The sequence below is a fragment of the Chinchilla lanigera genome, unplaced genomic scaffold (genome assembly GCF_000276665.1).
Source record: "Chinchilla lanigera isolate Chin_1 unplaced genomic scaffold, ChiLan1.0 scaffold00045, whole genome shotgun sequence".
Classification (NCBI taxonomy): Eukaryota; Metazoa; Chordata; class Mammalia; order Rodentia; family Chinchillidae; genus Chinchilla; species Chinchilla lanigera.
The window spans coordinates 16,735,146-16,750,769 of record NW_004955446.1 but is presented as its reverse complement, the minus strand read 5'-3'; the positions used below and the strand labels follow the sequence as shown (position 1 = coordinate 16,750,769).

At 41.6% G+C, this 15,624-nt stretch overlaps 1 protein-coding gene and 1 pseudogene across 1 annotated transcript in view; one reads left to right on the top strand and one right to left on the bottom strand.

Annotated features, from left to right (window-relative positions):
- Positions 1-15,624, bottom strand: part of Emb (embigin) — a gene marked incomplete at its 5' end in the record, with an annotated part of 40,355 nt that overhangs the window by 6,262 nt on the left and 18,469 nt on the right. Inside the window, 4 exon segments of the mRNA XM_005392729.2 lie at positions 290-323; positions 1,186-1,465; positions 3,751-3,881; positions 14,987-15,256. Of these exon segments, the coding sequence (XP_005392786.2) occupies positions 290-323; positions 1,186-1,465; positions 3,751-3,881; positions 14,987-15,256 (715 nt within the window).
- On the top strand, positions 4,091-5,622 carry LOC102009895 (annotated as a pseudogene).

Here is a 15,624-nt window from a genome sequence, read left to right as displayed (position 1 = left end):
TTACACCTACAGTGTCATTTAATCCAACAGACCTACATGGTTAAGTGCTATCATGAAGCAATTTTGCAGAGGAGAAAACCCAGGCAGAGAGGTGAGGGCAGTAAGCCATGCTGTGTTGCAGGCAGCCGGACCCCGGACTCCACCCTGGCACCTCAGGGCCATGACCAGGAAGTACCACAGACGTCCTCTTGAACTCTTACGCTGTTTCATTCCTAATGGCACACATTTCATTCAATCTCATATTTCTCAGTATTTTACCAAGCGAAATCAGTAACAGAATAATACTTACAGCTGCTCAATTTGTTCAAATTCTTTTCCATCGTCTGTGTAACAAAAGAAGAATGTGACCATTAAACGTGATGCCTTATTTTTTACGGGACACTTTATGTTCAAGTGAACCTGGCCCTCAGGGAAGAACTCTGTGCTGCTTTACTCTTTGGAATGAAGACAGACGTGCTGCCTTAGAAGGCCTGCAGCCTTCCTCTGCATGTGCGCTCCACACCTTATCTGCATCTCCGATCAAGAACATTTCAGTGCCCCGGGATTTTCAAAAGAAGATGATTCATTAGTCTGTCATTCAGTTATTAAAAATTTAACAAGTTAGGTGAGCTGGTGCAGGGTTTGTAACACCAGTTCTGCAGAGGCTGCAGCCAAGAGGATGGCCAATTTGAGGCCAGCAAAACCCTGTCTGGATAGTTCAGGAATGAATTAATCAAATACAAAATCAGGAAAGACTATAGGATGTAATATAAATTTTCTGAACTCAATAACACATCAGGCACAAGATACAGAACAAGGAAACTTGACTGAACAAGGTCTCTTCTGATGAAAACTTCAAAAGAGTTTATCAATAGATAAAATATGTTTTAGTGAGTTACCTAAGTGGAAAAAATTGTTTAAGATCTTTTATACCAACCAATCACAGATTTTTCTAATATCCCATCGTCATAACACATACACCCTAACTGGTGCTTAGATGCTGGTAGCACCAAGTAAATAAATAAAATTATTAAAGTTGAAATCAAAGGATCAGTATAGGCTCACAGCTCACTATTACCACTGTCACTAACGGAAGTACTGCTCCAAATAAGATGGATTTCCCCCAACATTTTAAAGTCACAGTAATGTGTTACATGATAATATATACTGTAATTAAGTGATGCTATTTACAACGAAGAATCCTACCTGGGTGCTTCTTTCTCTTTTGTGTGTACACTTCAAAAAGCAGAATAATGGCCACTAAAAGAACAGCTTCAGCGATGATAGCAAAAAACGGTTTGAGGGGCACCAGAAAGCTCAGCACAACAAGTTCCTGCTGATCTTCACTCTCGCCTAACGGGAACACTGCCCGGCACCAGTAGGATCCCCCGTCTTCTTCCAGGAGATTCATCAGCTTGAGCTTTGTTTCATTGTTGTGTGCTCCGCTGATCACATACTTAGCACTCATGTTAGCGTCAATAGGAACCTAACATAAGGAGACAGTAAAGTCCATTTCTATCACTTTGAATAAAAGACACGTGCCCTGTTTGATCCAATTTTAAGCAAAGCTATAAGAAAACTGCTTACTGGAAAAAGGCACACTAGAGTTTATGAGAAGTTATTTAGAGCAGGCCTTAAGCCTTATTAGAGTTTATCTGGATCATCCAGGTAATAAACAGGAAAAAGTACTTGGCTGGAAGGATTTTACACTTTATGTGGAAAATTTGGCACTGATATTCTAAACTACAAACAAGTCAGCAAGTTGTTACGGGTAAATGTTATATGAGAATTAAAAGCGGGGGAATTTAGCTGTCTGGGTTTTACATTCTAGTAATATCGGACTGGCTTTTCACAAACACAGGCACCCAGTTTAACTACTACTTCCCCCTGAAGCCACTAATTCCTATGGTTCATATGAAAGAAATCACTTAGCAATGGTAGTTACCCATGCAGTGACCCTCGCGGAAATCTTCAGCCCTCTAGAGCTGAGGGAGAAGGAATCAAAGGAACCCCCACCCCAGGGACTGCTGCTTGAGGTGGCCTGCAGCCCTTCTTTCCTGGCATCCCAATTGCTTTCTCTGCCCCTGCCTCTCCAAACGGGCTTCTGAGAGTCTCCGGGTTTTCCCCAGGCTCAGGATAAGCTATCTGATAGCTGTTACACTTGATGTATTTAAATTAAAATTAAGGCTCAGGCCACTTGATGGCTTCCCTGCTCTGTCTGTCTATGGCACTGTTCAACAAATGCCAAGGTGCACACAACATTCTCAGAGGTTATCTGCAGAAGAACTTTGAGTAATACTATTTGCCAAAGGGGAAAAAAAAAATCACTGTGACCTGGGTATGCGTGCCCAGCATTGCCTGGGATGCTTCTAACAAATGCCTTGTCCTGAGTCAGAACTGCACTGAAAATAAGGACCTTGCTCGTTCTGATGCAGACTGTTGGTTACAGGCTGAAACAACACTTCACCTAAATTCTGACCCATACCGTCTTGCCTGTACATTTTTTATACTCTATTATGGCGGTGCTTAGGACCAAACTGCAAGGATAAGGTTTGTAGAGCCAACGCAGAGAAACGCAAGTATGTGTGAATGACATTTTTCAATGTTTAATGTAGTCTAACCTATTGGTTGTCTGGTATCACATATGCATAAATACCAGTTGATTATTTGATTTTACGAATTTGTATGTTCTTTAAAACCTTTGTGTGTCTGTCTTAATCATCGATAAGACACGCAGCAGAAGTTACAGTGGCGTGAAGTGCGCATCTATACAATCTGGAGCTCTGTTCTTATTAAACCAGTGTTACAGCAGAAACCAGTCACTCTCCTTCCCAGGTCCTTCCTCCCTCTGCCATCCGTCAGCAGTCTACGCAGCACCAATTTTCTCTCAGAAGGAATTTAATATTTCATTGTTAGGTCCATTCTGCCTCTCGTGTTCCTTTTAGAATTATAGTTCATCTTTAACATGACTGTAATTTAAAGGCTCATTAGCACCAGGGAGAGAAAAAGGTCCCCTACAAGACACCATCTGAAATTCTCCAGCCATTGGAGGCTATTTGGGAGAAGAAAGGAAGCCGGAAACGACGGACTGAACACTCTTGTATTTCTTCACGTAAGTTCTCTCAATTGCTATTTCTCTCTAAGACAAAAAGAATTAGAACACACACAAGAGTGTGCAGCTTCCGGTCAAATAAGACCAATGATACTCACAGTAGGATCTAAGATCTAACTCTAAGCTACCAAATGTTCATTTGTTTTTTTAAAATGATGCTCTAACCATATATTCTACTACAAACATTTCAGGACAGAAACACAGAAAGAAAGACAACTTTTTTTTTACTAGTTATTTTCATGAAAGATAAAATAATCTTTTCTAATGGGGTTATTTCTAAACTGGTCAACTAAAAATGAATTGGAAATTTCTTTCTAAGTTTAAATAAACTGCTAAGGGCCAGGGATATAGCTCAGCGGTACAAGTGTCTACCTGGCCAGCACAAGGTCCTGGGTTCGATTCCTGGTACCAAAATAAAAACTACTAAACCTAAAAAAAACAAAGTACAAATTAACGACACATTAAGAGTATCTTCAGATGTATCATGTAAAATGAACACAAACGATAACTCCATTTATCAATGTTCTTTATAAAATACATATTTAAAAAATAAGATTACAAAAATGTAAGTCATTCTAGGAACTGTAAGTCTGTTATAATCTTATTTATGAACTAAAGGGTGTTTCTGTTTTCTTCAAATGAAAGAAATACAGTCTTACCTGTACACTTCCATTACTTCTGTACCAGGTCCAATGTGAAGGTCCAACACACTTTTCACATTTACACACCAGGACAGTCGAGTCTCCCACATAAGTGATCAATGGCTTCTTTTTTCCCTTAACTTCAGGAACTAAGAAAAATTGAAAGAAATGTATGTTACGGAAATAGTTTAAGCAAAATAAACATATTGTTTGAAGACATTTTATTTCATTTTCTCATTAATATGATCTTCATGTCAGTTATACAGAAAGTGAAAGTACATCACAGGCATTCGGGCGTACTCGGTGTTAGTAATGGCAGCAGTCAGCCGGCTCCAATGTAACTGCCTCCAATGTAGAAATGGAGTCTTCGGTGAATGAGTCGGGTAAGTACTACAACAACATGTTGTACGCTTGAGATGGGAAAACAGCTTCCTGTTTCAAGTCTAGTCCTTCTTTCGACCTACTACATTACCTTAGAGCCCTCATTCTCTTCAGTTTTACCTTTAAATGGCGTTCTGAAGGAAAAGGAAAAGATTTCCAGGCTAGAACAATCTTTAGTTCACACAAATTCATGAAAAGCCAGCAGAGTGCGAGAACACAAAGAAACAAAGGAAAACTAAGAGAAAAAGCAGTGTAAGAAAATGAGATTTTAAAACACCCTTACGTTTTCTAAGAATTTATTTACTAATATTCACTGTGATAAATTTCATCAACAATACTAAGAAGTACTGAATTTAGAAAAATTAAATTTTAAAGACATGAATACTTTGGTTGGGCAAATTAAAACCTAACAGCACAAGCAATGCAATACAAAGCCCCTGAATCGCCTTCAGGACGAACAGTTCCTTCTATTAATCTCCAGGGATAGATCATAAAATATACACTGAAAATAGAGATACAGACGCATCAACAAAGATTACTTGTGTCAATGTTTAAATTTCAGTATGTTTTCACTTTTGCTTTTTGTTTGTTCACCAGCAGAGGAAGGACGGCCATCGATGGGCCGCTCGGGAGCGCGCCCAGGCCCCGCCCTGTCTGCAAGCTGCAGGCAGGCTCTGGAGGCCAGGGCTGACTGGCAAGGTCAGCTGGGTGAGGAGCTGGAAATGTAGCGGTGAATCAGCTGTTTCCTGCTATAAAGACTAGTGAGAAAGATAAAAACTGGTGCACACCTGTAATCCCAACACTCAGGAGGCTGAGGCAGGAGGATTCTTGCAAGTTTGAGGTCAGCCTGGGCTACAGAGTGAATTCAAGACCAGCATGATCTGTGATAGTGAGATTCTGCCTCAAAAAGACCCCCCCCCCCCAAAAAAAAACCGAACAGGCAAGTGACCAGAGACCCGACTGACGTTTCCTTCCCATAGCTCTTATAATCCACTAAGTTGTTCAGGGGCTTCTCTTGTGGCAAATTTCCAGGAAACAGCCCTTTTTGTTGTACCTGTCAGTGGTAATACGCTCACTTTTGGTATGGGCGTATTTTACACGCTCGTTCAGAGCACCCTTTTGTACCCAGTGCAGCCCAAAATTCACGGCAAACAAGTCTTCTGGATCAGCCTACTGCTGCTGTCTGCTGTGGGCAAGTGTACTTAGCATGTTCGTTTGCTCATCGATTTTGTGCAGTGGCGACTTCGGCAGGATATAGCACAAAAACTTCACTGGAACCCTGAGGATGAGGTTACGCGCTCCACATGGTCACTACGGCAGCAGAATGGTCTGTCGGTTTCCTTCTTTGTTTTTTCACTTACATTCATGATTTCCAGAAAATTTCTTTACGTGTGGAAGCCAATTTACTTGGATTTAACCCTCTATGACACTGCTCCTTGTCCTGTTATTAATGAATAAACATGACTACTTTCCAGAGAATCTTCACGAAAGGGTAAAAGGATTCTTTGATGTTTATGGTTCTCAGGGACAGGGAAAAGCGTCACAAGAGCTGCTTATTATACTCTGAAATTATCAACCAGTTAATCAAGGCTGTCTGTGACATGGATCAATACTGATAAACATAAAACCATCTGACAGTCATTTTAAAGGGTATCACTTAAGATATTTACGCCAAAGGACTACAAAAAAAAGTACAACTGTCTAAGGTTTTTTTGGTTTTTCTCCGGTACCGGGAACCGAACTCACGACCTTGCACTTGCCAGGCAAGCGCTTTGCCGCTGAGCTAAATCCCCAGCCCCTCTAAGTTTTTATATTGACAAATTTTATACGTATTAGATGTCTTAATCTATTTTTAGATTTTATATCTGAGAGGACCAGGGTAAGAAATAGATCAATTTTAATTGCTAGATGGGTTTCAAGATTAAATATATTTGCCAAGTGCTTCTTGGCAAAAGAAGATACTTGGGCACCACTGGATGTATAAACTGTAAAGATGACCAAGCAGGGAAAAATGTAAGAAATGAAAAAGATATTCTAATCTGCATAACCACTAAACAAGAGGTACAAGCATGCTTGGAGAACAAGTTTTCTTTATGCGCTGTCATTCCATGATTCATATTAGGAGTGTGCATGAACCTTGTGGTTTAAAGTGTGCCTAAATCAGGGATCATGCTGTTCCTCATCAGAGCTGCTGACCAGGAAAGGGCTGAAGGAAGCACTGCTAAGAATAAATGAACACGTGAGACAGAGGTGTGTGTGTCACCCATGAAGGCATAAATCTCACAATAATCACAAGAGAAATAACCAGACCAATTTCTAAGTAATGGTTGCCACGCTTTTCAGAACCAAGGCAGCATTTTTGATTACATTAGTCTGTAAGCTTACATTAACCCAAAGGCATGAACCAATCAGAATCTGTGTACACTCCCGGAATGGAGTACGGACAGCAATGCAGAAACTCCTAGGGTGCTCCTGAGGGACAGACAGCAGGCAGGGATGCACAGGACTGACTGCCGGAGGGGCTTGTGATGAATCACATTCACCCCAGCCACAAGAAACTGGCTGCCTGACCTCCCAGATCTTCTGGACATTCCTTCCAACAGACTAACTCTCACTCTCCACTGGCCGCCAGTGAGCTCAGTAAGGTGGGGTGATTTCAAAGGTCAGGTCATGAATGTCTGAAGGAGACAACACAAGGTGAGAATGACACGATCAAGTTAAGACTGGCTGCAGTAAATACTCGACTTAGAACTGCAGCTTTGGAGTTAAGTAGTTTTGAGGAAGCAGGCAGCTCAGACCAACTACCACAGTGTCTGTTGTAAAGGATTCAGTAAGAGCCATGAGTGCATACAAGTGCTCGGGGTAGGTCACACTCTCCTACGGCGATGTTTGCTGTCCTCAGTACATGGTAAATGCCATGAAATTCAAACTTTTGTTGGAATCACACATTGCTACTGATTTCTTAATTAAGCTTCCCTGTACTTCACAATGCCTATGATCTTTCCACCGTGGTCTTCAGCCAGCTTAATAGTATCCTATCAATTATGTTCATGTGGAAAAACAAGTTCTAAGTCTGCTGACCTACGGAGAAGAGAAAAACATCAATACCAGAAGGAGATAGAGATGCAGATACAGACAGAGATACAGACAGAGATGGAGAGAGGAGTCGGGCATGGTGGCACACGCCTGTAATCCCAGCACTCAGGAGGCTGAGGCAGGAGGATCATTGCGAGTTTGAGACCAGCCTGGGCTACACCAAAAAAAGCCCCAAAACTCTTGTTGGGGCTGGGGATTTAGCTCAGCGGCACAGTGCCTGCCTGGCAAGCGCAAGGTCGTGAGTTTGATTCCCGGTACCAGAGAAAAACCAAAAAAAAACCTGGGCTACAAAGTGAGTTCAAGGCCAGCCTAAACTGCATAGCGAGACCCTGTCTCAAAAAGACAAAAAAAAAAAAAAAAAGAGAGAGAGAGAGATGGAGAGAGGGAGAAACACTTGAAATTTCCCTGAATGCATCTCAGAACCATAGGAATAATGGAAATAGGGCGAATCTAAGTACCCAAGGAAAAGGCTCTAAATTGAGTCCCTTTACAGACCATTTAGTCCACCTCAAAAAGGAGGTTAAAAGAGTAAAATGACAAAAAGTAAAATGAACAAATAAGCAATAAGGGCCAGGAAAAGCGTGAAAAGACAATAGCTCTCAGATGCTGGTGACCGTACTAGTCCACCCTAGAACACCACATACAGAACAACTTATTAGCAAAGCTGTAAAAACTTCCCATTGTTTTAACCACACATTCAAGTCCTTGGCTAGAGCAGTTAAATACGATTATGTCTGTATAAGCATATTAATTAAAATATTAAAAAGGCCAGACATGGTGGCACAGGCCTGTAATACCAGCACTCAGAAGGCTAGGTCAGGAGGATTGCTGCAAGTCTGAGGCAAGCCTGAGCTACAAGCTCAAAAGCGAGTTAAGGGGCTGGGGATTTAGCTCAGCGGCAAAAGCGCCTGCCTGGCAAGCGCAAGGTCGTGAGTTCGGTTCCCGGTACCGGAGAAAAACCAAAAAAAAAAAAGCGAGTTAAGACCACCTTGAACTGCACAGTAAAACCCTGTCTCAAAACGACACACACACACACACACACAAAATCACCTATCTATCCAAATAATTAAGAGTGCCTCATTACCATTCCTTAGATGACAAGAAATTAAACTGATTAAAAAATCCAAAAGAGGAGCTGGGGATTTAGCTCAGCGGCACAGTGCCTGCCTGGCAAGCGCGAGGTTGTGAGTTTGATTCCCGGTACCAGAAAATAAAAAAAATTTTTAAAAAATCCAAAAGAGCTGGGCATAGTGGCAAACCCCTGTAATTCAGCATTCAGGAGGCTGAGGCAGGAGGACTAGGCCAGCCTGGGCTACATAAGCGAGTTTAAGGCCAGCTTGAACTACACAGAGAGAAGCTGCCTAAAATGAAAAAAAAAGGAAACAGTAACAATAAAAAATTCAAAAGAAAATCTTTTTCCACACCTGTGTAGTACGCAAAGCAGAGAGAATACATGGAATAGTTTGACACATTATTAAAAACCTACAAATAAAAAAGGAAAGAGTTCCTTCACAATACAGTGGCTTCCCTGAGAAAAATGTACAAAAGTCAAGTAATACTTTGATATGACCAAAACCTGCATTTCTAAATAAGAAGACAACTGCAGTTAAAATGGTTCTTTTGTGGGGAGGGTTCTTGAGACAGTCTCACTATGTAGTTCAGGCCAGTCTTCAACTCACTACGCCTGGTCTCAAACTCGCGGTGATCCTCCTGACTCAGCCTTCCCAGTGCGGGATTACCGTATCTGGCTCAAGTGTCTTTTATTAATTTTAAATAATAATAACAGCAATAATAAAAATAAAGAGGTTGTCTATCGTGTAAGTACCCTGTCCTGTTAAGTCCAGCCAACCCTGTTAGTTTCCTTCAATTTCCTCAGTCCTCAGCTACCCTTTTGGTCTATTCACAAATTCAAATAGCACTGACACACAGGAAGATAATCAAGGGAAGAAGACTGGGATAGTTCCCACACCAAATCCCTTAGGGGGTCCCATCTTCAGGGATGTCGCTTCCTTGCTGGTACTGAGTGCTGGTGTTTTGCCTTTCGAAGTGAGCTTACTCCAGTGTCTGAATGTTTACTGTACCTTAAAACTTGTATCCTCAGACATTGAAGGCATTTGAAAAGTACTGAGATTGATTCCTTTATTATTCGATGATAAAAAACATGCATAATCAGAATTTAAAGTGTATAATTCCTTTTCTTCTGAAAACTGTATTATAATGGAAAATAAAGAATGGCAGGACAACTGCATTCATTAAAAAAAAAAGAAGATGACTGGAAACGACTCTGGGATCCAGAAAAATAAACCAACCATCTGGGGTTTTTTTGTTTTTTTGGTTTTTTTCGTCTTTTTGAGACAGGGTCTCACTATGCACTTCAGGCTATCCTTGAACTCACTTTGCAGCTGAGGCTAGCCTCAAACTTGCAGAGATCCTCCTGCCTCAGCCTCCCGAGTGCTGGGATTACAGGCATGAGTGACCACGCCTGGCTCATCTGTTTTGATATTCACTTAACAAGTGTATTTTAAGTTTTTGAGAAAAAGAAAATGATTAAATGTCAAAATGTGAAAGCTTCAATTAGGGTGAATTACAAGGCATTTTATTCTCTGTTGTTTTTCTAAGGATAGGACCCATTTTTTTTCCACTAAATACTGAAGGTGTGGATAGAGGAAGACAGCAGGCTGAGCTCCCCACTAACCTCTCTCTATACAGATTCCTTCTCATGGTCCTCCTTTCAAGCCCTAGAGAGGAACACTGTCCTGTCAGTCACATTCTAGGGCACAGGCTGAGCCTACTTTCCGTAACTGGGTATGTAAGAGCATGAGAAAGTTGGCCCAGGTTCTGTTTCCCCTCCCCAGTTCAGGGAAATGTATCTTCTCTAGAGTAAGAAGGCCAAGGTAAGTTTGGGGCATGAAGGAAGAAGGGACGAGTCTACTTTGGTTTCGGGTTAGCTGCATCTAGCTGAGGAAGTCAGCTACCCATGCAGTGAGGCCTTCTCAGGATTTCTACAGCAAAGCTATAGGCCACTGACACAGTTTTTGTGAACTTTCTATCCGAGATTCAGTGGCAAAGACTGACTAGACCAGTCAAGGGCTAAGATATTCCTGGGTATCCTGACAAAGCACTATCATCTTACCTGCTCAGAACCACTTTCTGATTACCTTTGTTCCAAAAATACCCATCACCTGACATGGCTTTCATTAATGAGATGAAGTATGGGAAGACAGAAGCACTTAAGGACTACTGTTTCACTCGGGAAGATCCAGCCTTTATTAGCGGAGGTATCAACTAAAGATCTGCAGATGAAGCAAGGACGGGAGTCCCGCTGAACCGAGATTCTGTCCTGAAGCCACAAGGTTCTTTCAAAGCCACGCTTCTGAGTCCCACATGGAGAGACACAAAGCACAGTAGCATGGCTCTGGTGTGCTTCCTCACCCACAGACCACGGGAAGTGCAGACTGGGAAATGGCCACGCTGGGCGCTAGTCACGCCAGTTTCTGTTTTCGTGCACGCTATATGGGTAAACGGTAGTGCTAAATCACAACATGAAGAAAATGAAACTGAAATTTTGCTTTCTTTTCATCTCTTTTGTTCCCTGATTTTCTCCTAGACTGACGTCCAAGTTTACACTAACCACTGCTCTGCTTTGGTTTTTTTTGTTTGTTTGTTTTTGGTTTTTGGTTTTTCTCCGGTACTGGGAATCGAACTCACGACATTGCACTTGCCAGACAGGCGCTGTGCCGCTGAGCTAAATCCCCAGCCCTTCTGCTTTGGTATGTATGCTTAACAGCAGCAGTGTGTGTCTGAATGATAAAATGCGCTCTATTCAGGAACATCCATTTGCTTGAACTGTTCTAGGGATTACAACTGCTTCTGTGCCACTGCTGGTGTTTGGAAAGATTTATTAACATAAAGACAATATAACAACAGTCTAGCATGTCCTGTTGATCTTTTGAAACTTAGGACAAAATATGACATGTCACGGTCTTGGAGCTGGAATAATCCAGGTCTGAAGATGGTGAGATAAATGACTCAGGCTACAGTATACGAAGATGTGTTTCAGTTCCGCCAGTGGAAGTAAAAGCTTTCTACGGCTGCATATTCATGGCCTGGAATAAAATGCCTCGATGCCATGTTTGTTGGGAGGATATTTAGATATTTTCACAGAGATTCTTCCAACTCAAGAGAGCTAACTGGGGGCTGGGGATTTAGCTCAGCGGCAAAGCGCCTGCCTGGCAAGCGCAAAGTCATGAGTTCAATTCCTGGTACCGGAAGAAAAACGAAAAATGAAAAACAAAAAAAAAAAAAAAGAGAGAGCTAAGTGGACTTCAACACTGAGATTTAGCACTAACCCTAGCTGATTCTACTAAGCTGCTCTTCTATACTTTACTTCCTGGATACTGACCCAGGCAAGGCAGATGGGGCTAAGTCAGGATGTGTCATGTGGTACTATCACAATCTCATCATGAACTCCAGAAAGCTTTTGTTCTTATCAATTAGAATTATGCATACTTCCACCAGGGAGGTTTTAATACTGATGAATATTATGGCCGCTTTCAGCAACTAACTCTGAATATCTGACCCACTACTAAGAAAACTCATCTCTCATCCTCCTTGGAAGAAAAGTAATCACCAGGGTATCAGCCAGTGTAAGCTTCCAGCGTGCACTTTCGCTGTCTCACCTACCCTGGCACCGACAGCCTAACACATAAAGTCAGCAGCATCTTTCCAATCAGTCATGCTGAGGTCCTTCTGCGTTCTTGTAGTAATAAATCAACCAGCTCCCAAATGACAGAAACAGGGACTCTGAGCATGAATTGTTTAGGGTTCGAGCTCATCAACTATAGCTGACTTGTGTAGTCTACTGCAAGATGAAAAAAAATGTATTTCTTTGGCTCAAGGTAAAATAGAGGATAAAATAGGTTTTCATCCACATTCAACTGTAGCCCTAAGAAAACAATTATTTTTAGGGAAAACCACAAGCAAACCGTATGGAAAAAGTACAACAGGACATTTATAAAAATGTACACTATTCTATAATCCTTACTGACCTAATAAAACAATAACAACAGGAGTTATTGTGTAGGTACCTTTAAATTCTACTCAAATGAAATCATTTCTCCAAGCAATGTTCAATTTAGAAGAATTACAGAGTTGCTACTTTTAATCAAGGAAAATCTAGGATTCAATTTATTAATTTTATAAATATCTTCAGGATATAGTACATATCTAAAATATACATTAATGTTAAGTAGCCATGAAAAACAAATGAGTTAAACTAAACTGCTTCAAAAAATAAGAAAAGGAACAAAGGTACTTAGTGGCTCTCTGCATTCTGGAAGACTTGACTTAAAAAAAACTTCACCCTTTAGTTGTGACAAAATAGCTGACAAAAGAGGAGGCCCTCTCCATGAATGTATGGCATTAAACTGACAGTAATGATGAGCTACAAAGTGAGCTTAAGGCCAGCCTGAACTACATAGTGAGACCCTACCTCACAACACCAACAGTAAAAAAAAGGAAATGGGCCTGTAAGTGTGTGGAGGGTGCCGTGAGGGACCCAGTGGAGAACCATCTTAAATCATGGCAACAGTGAAGCAAGTCAGTCTGCTACAGAGGGGCTGAGGGTCACCTCTACATAGTGTCAGGCTCCAGAATTTCTATTAAAAGTAGAGACAATTTAAGTTCACTGGGAAAGTACTGTCAAAAGCAGTTACAGGTTGGGAAACAGACTGTATTTCCCAAATACCAGCTGTAACACTACAGTTCATTAATGTATCACAAAATGTTAGCATTTTCATGAAACTAGTGTCCATGTGAAAGCGCTGACATGATATCGTGGGGTTTGTGCGGGTCGGGTGCCACATAAGAACACTCTATCTACGATGAACTGAATGAATATGCAGTGGTGATCCAAGACCATAACCAAGCTGAAAAATTCCTTTCACCGAGTAAAGAAAACAAGAAACTGAGGAAAAAGAACCCCCACAAAAGTCCACAGTAAAGAATTCAATAGAAGTGTCTGCACCCCTCAACAACCTCCCTACGAAGTAGGGAAACATGGACCCTGACGCCAGAAAGTTGTCATTAAGAGAAAGGAATATTCATGATGGATTATTTTCTGCTCACAAGCAAATCTGCTGTTTAAAAAAAATAAAAGAAAAACCACTCCCCCCACAACACACAGGTCTATTTCTGAAGAGAGACACCAAGGCAAGAACAGCTGTGGACAGGTCCTCAGGAAGGACTCGGGGGCACCGCGCAGGAGGTTACCGCTACGAGGTGCGCCCCAGAGCCACTCCAGACGGACGAGATGTGGATGGAGGCGGAGGACTGCAACACCGATGACCCCCGCCCGGGCAGGCCTAGGCTAGTCTGTGTCTTAAACTTTAGGCAAAAAGTTTACATAGCACTCCCCCCAATAAATAATAAAGCATTTTTTTTGGTGGTGGTGCTGGGGATTGAACCCAGGGCCTTGTGCATGCAAGGCAAGAACTCTACCACTGAGCCACATCCCAAGCCCTTTAATAAAACATTTTAAATATTTTTTTTAAAGCTTATAGAATAAAGATATAAAGAAAACATCTTATAGAGATGTACAGTATTGTGTTTTAAGCTAAATGTTCTGGCAAGAGTCGAAATACGTTTAAGAAATGCAAAAGTTGATGAAGTAAAAGATACACTAAACTATGGGTAATTTATTACTGAAAAGAAATTTTCTGCCCTTAGTTTAGCCGAAGTGTGCGGTGTTTGAGGGTGACAGTGGTGTCCTAGCTTGCACACACACTCACCACTCCCCTGCTCTCCCAGGGCGACCTGCAGTCCTGCGAGCTCCACTCACGCTGAGGGCCCTACACAAGCTAACTTTAGTTTCACAGCACATTTTTACTGTTCTTTTTCTACGTTTAGATACAGAAATATGCATCACTGTGTTACAATCACCCACAGTCTCACACTGTGCAGGTTTCTAGCCCAGGAGTGGCAGACTGCACCTTCTTCTCATAGGCTAAATTATCCAGGTTCGTTTAAATATATGAAAGGAAGTCACCTAATGATGCATTTCTCAGCTCACATGCCTGCTGTTGAAGGATGCATAACTGCATTTTTAAATGTCCACACTGGATGATACAAAGTGCAGACAACTCTTTGTGCCCCTCCGTATTAACCTTAAATTTTACAGATCCCTAAAATGCCCAATCCTAGAGCCACTGATCTGGAACCAAACCATACTCTCCCAACGTAGAATCTAGAGATTATGAACACTGAATTGAGAGGCTAAATTAACAAATAAATTTGAGAGACTGATATGATCGATGAATAGCTGGCAGGCCAACCTTCTAACTAAATCCTGTGTTTTATTTATTTATTTACTTATTTTTGGTACCAGAAATCGAACTCAGGACCTTGCTCTCACCAGGCAAGCGCTTGTGCTGCTGAGCTATATCCCCAGCCCTAAATTCTGTGTTTTAAAGAGGGAGACTGGGGCTGGGAATTTAGCTCAGCGGCAAAGCACCTCCCTGGCAAGTGCAAGGTCGTGAGTTCGATTCCCAGTACTGGGACAAAAAAAAATAAATAAAGTGGGAGATTAATAAGCAGGAGGTGAGTGGCCTGGGGAACGCATAACCATTTGCAGTGTCACTCCTTGTGATACCATGGAAAACCCTTTTTTTTTTTTTTCAGCTTTATCATGTTTATCATAGCAATAATTTTAAAACGGGGGGATTTCAAAGTCTAAGAACATAAATGCCAAGTTATCATCCTGCAAGGTATTGATACTGACCTTGGATAGTAAATGTTCCCCGTTGCTCCTTTCTGTCTTCAAAGACACAAGAGTAGTTCCCCAGCTGCTTGCTGTTAACGATGGTGAAATTGTACTGTGTACGCACAGTGCTATTTCCTTCCACAGTGTGAGAAAAATTCTTCAGCGGCTCATCACCCCTCTTCCAAGTCACGCACACGGACGTCAAGTTCCCCGACGCCGTGAACTTGCAGGTGAGATACATGAGAGAAGGACTTTCCAAAATGACTTGTTTCTGCACACTGGAACGTTCTAATAGTCACAAAAGAAAGAAACGTGAAAGTTACAGCTGGAACAAAACCCAATACATAAAACCTTTTACATTTTCAACCGTGCTCTAATCTATGATTTCTTCATGTTCATTTATTTAAAGAATTATTCCTCCACCAACGTGCATTCGGTTACCTTTCTTCTTCCTTCCCACGTGAAGAGAACTGATAGAATCACAAAAGCCTAAGAGTGTAATTGGGTTGTTTTCTTGTTTTTCTTTTTGTTTTCGTCTTTTTGGGATAGGGTCTCGCTATGCAGTTCAGGCTGGCCTTGAGCTCACTTTGTAGCCGAGGCTGGTCTCAAACTTGCAACAGTCCTCCTGCCTCAGCCTCCTGAGTGCTGGGATTACA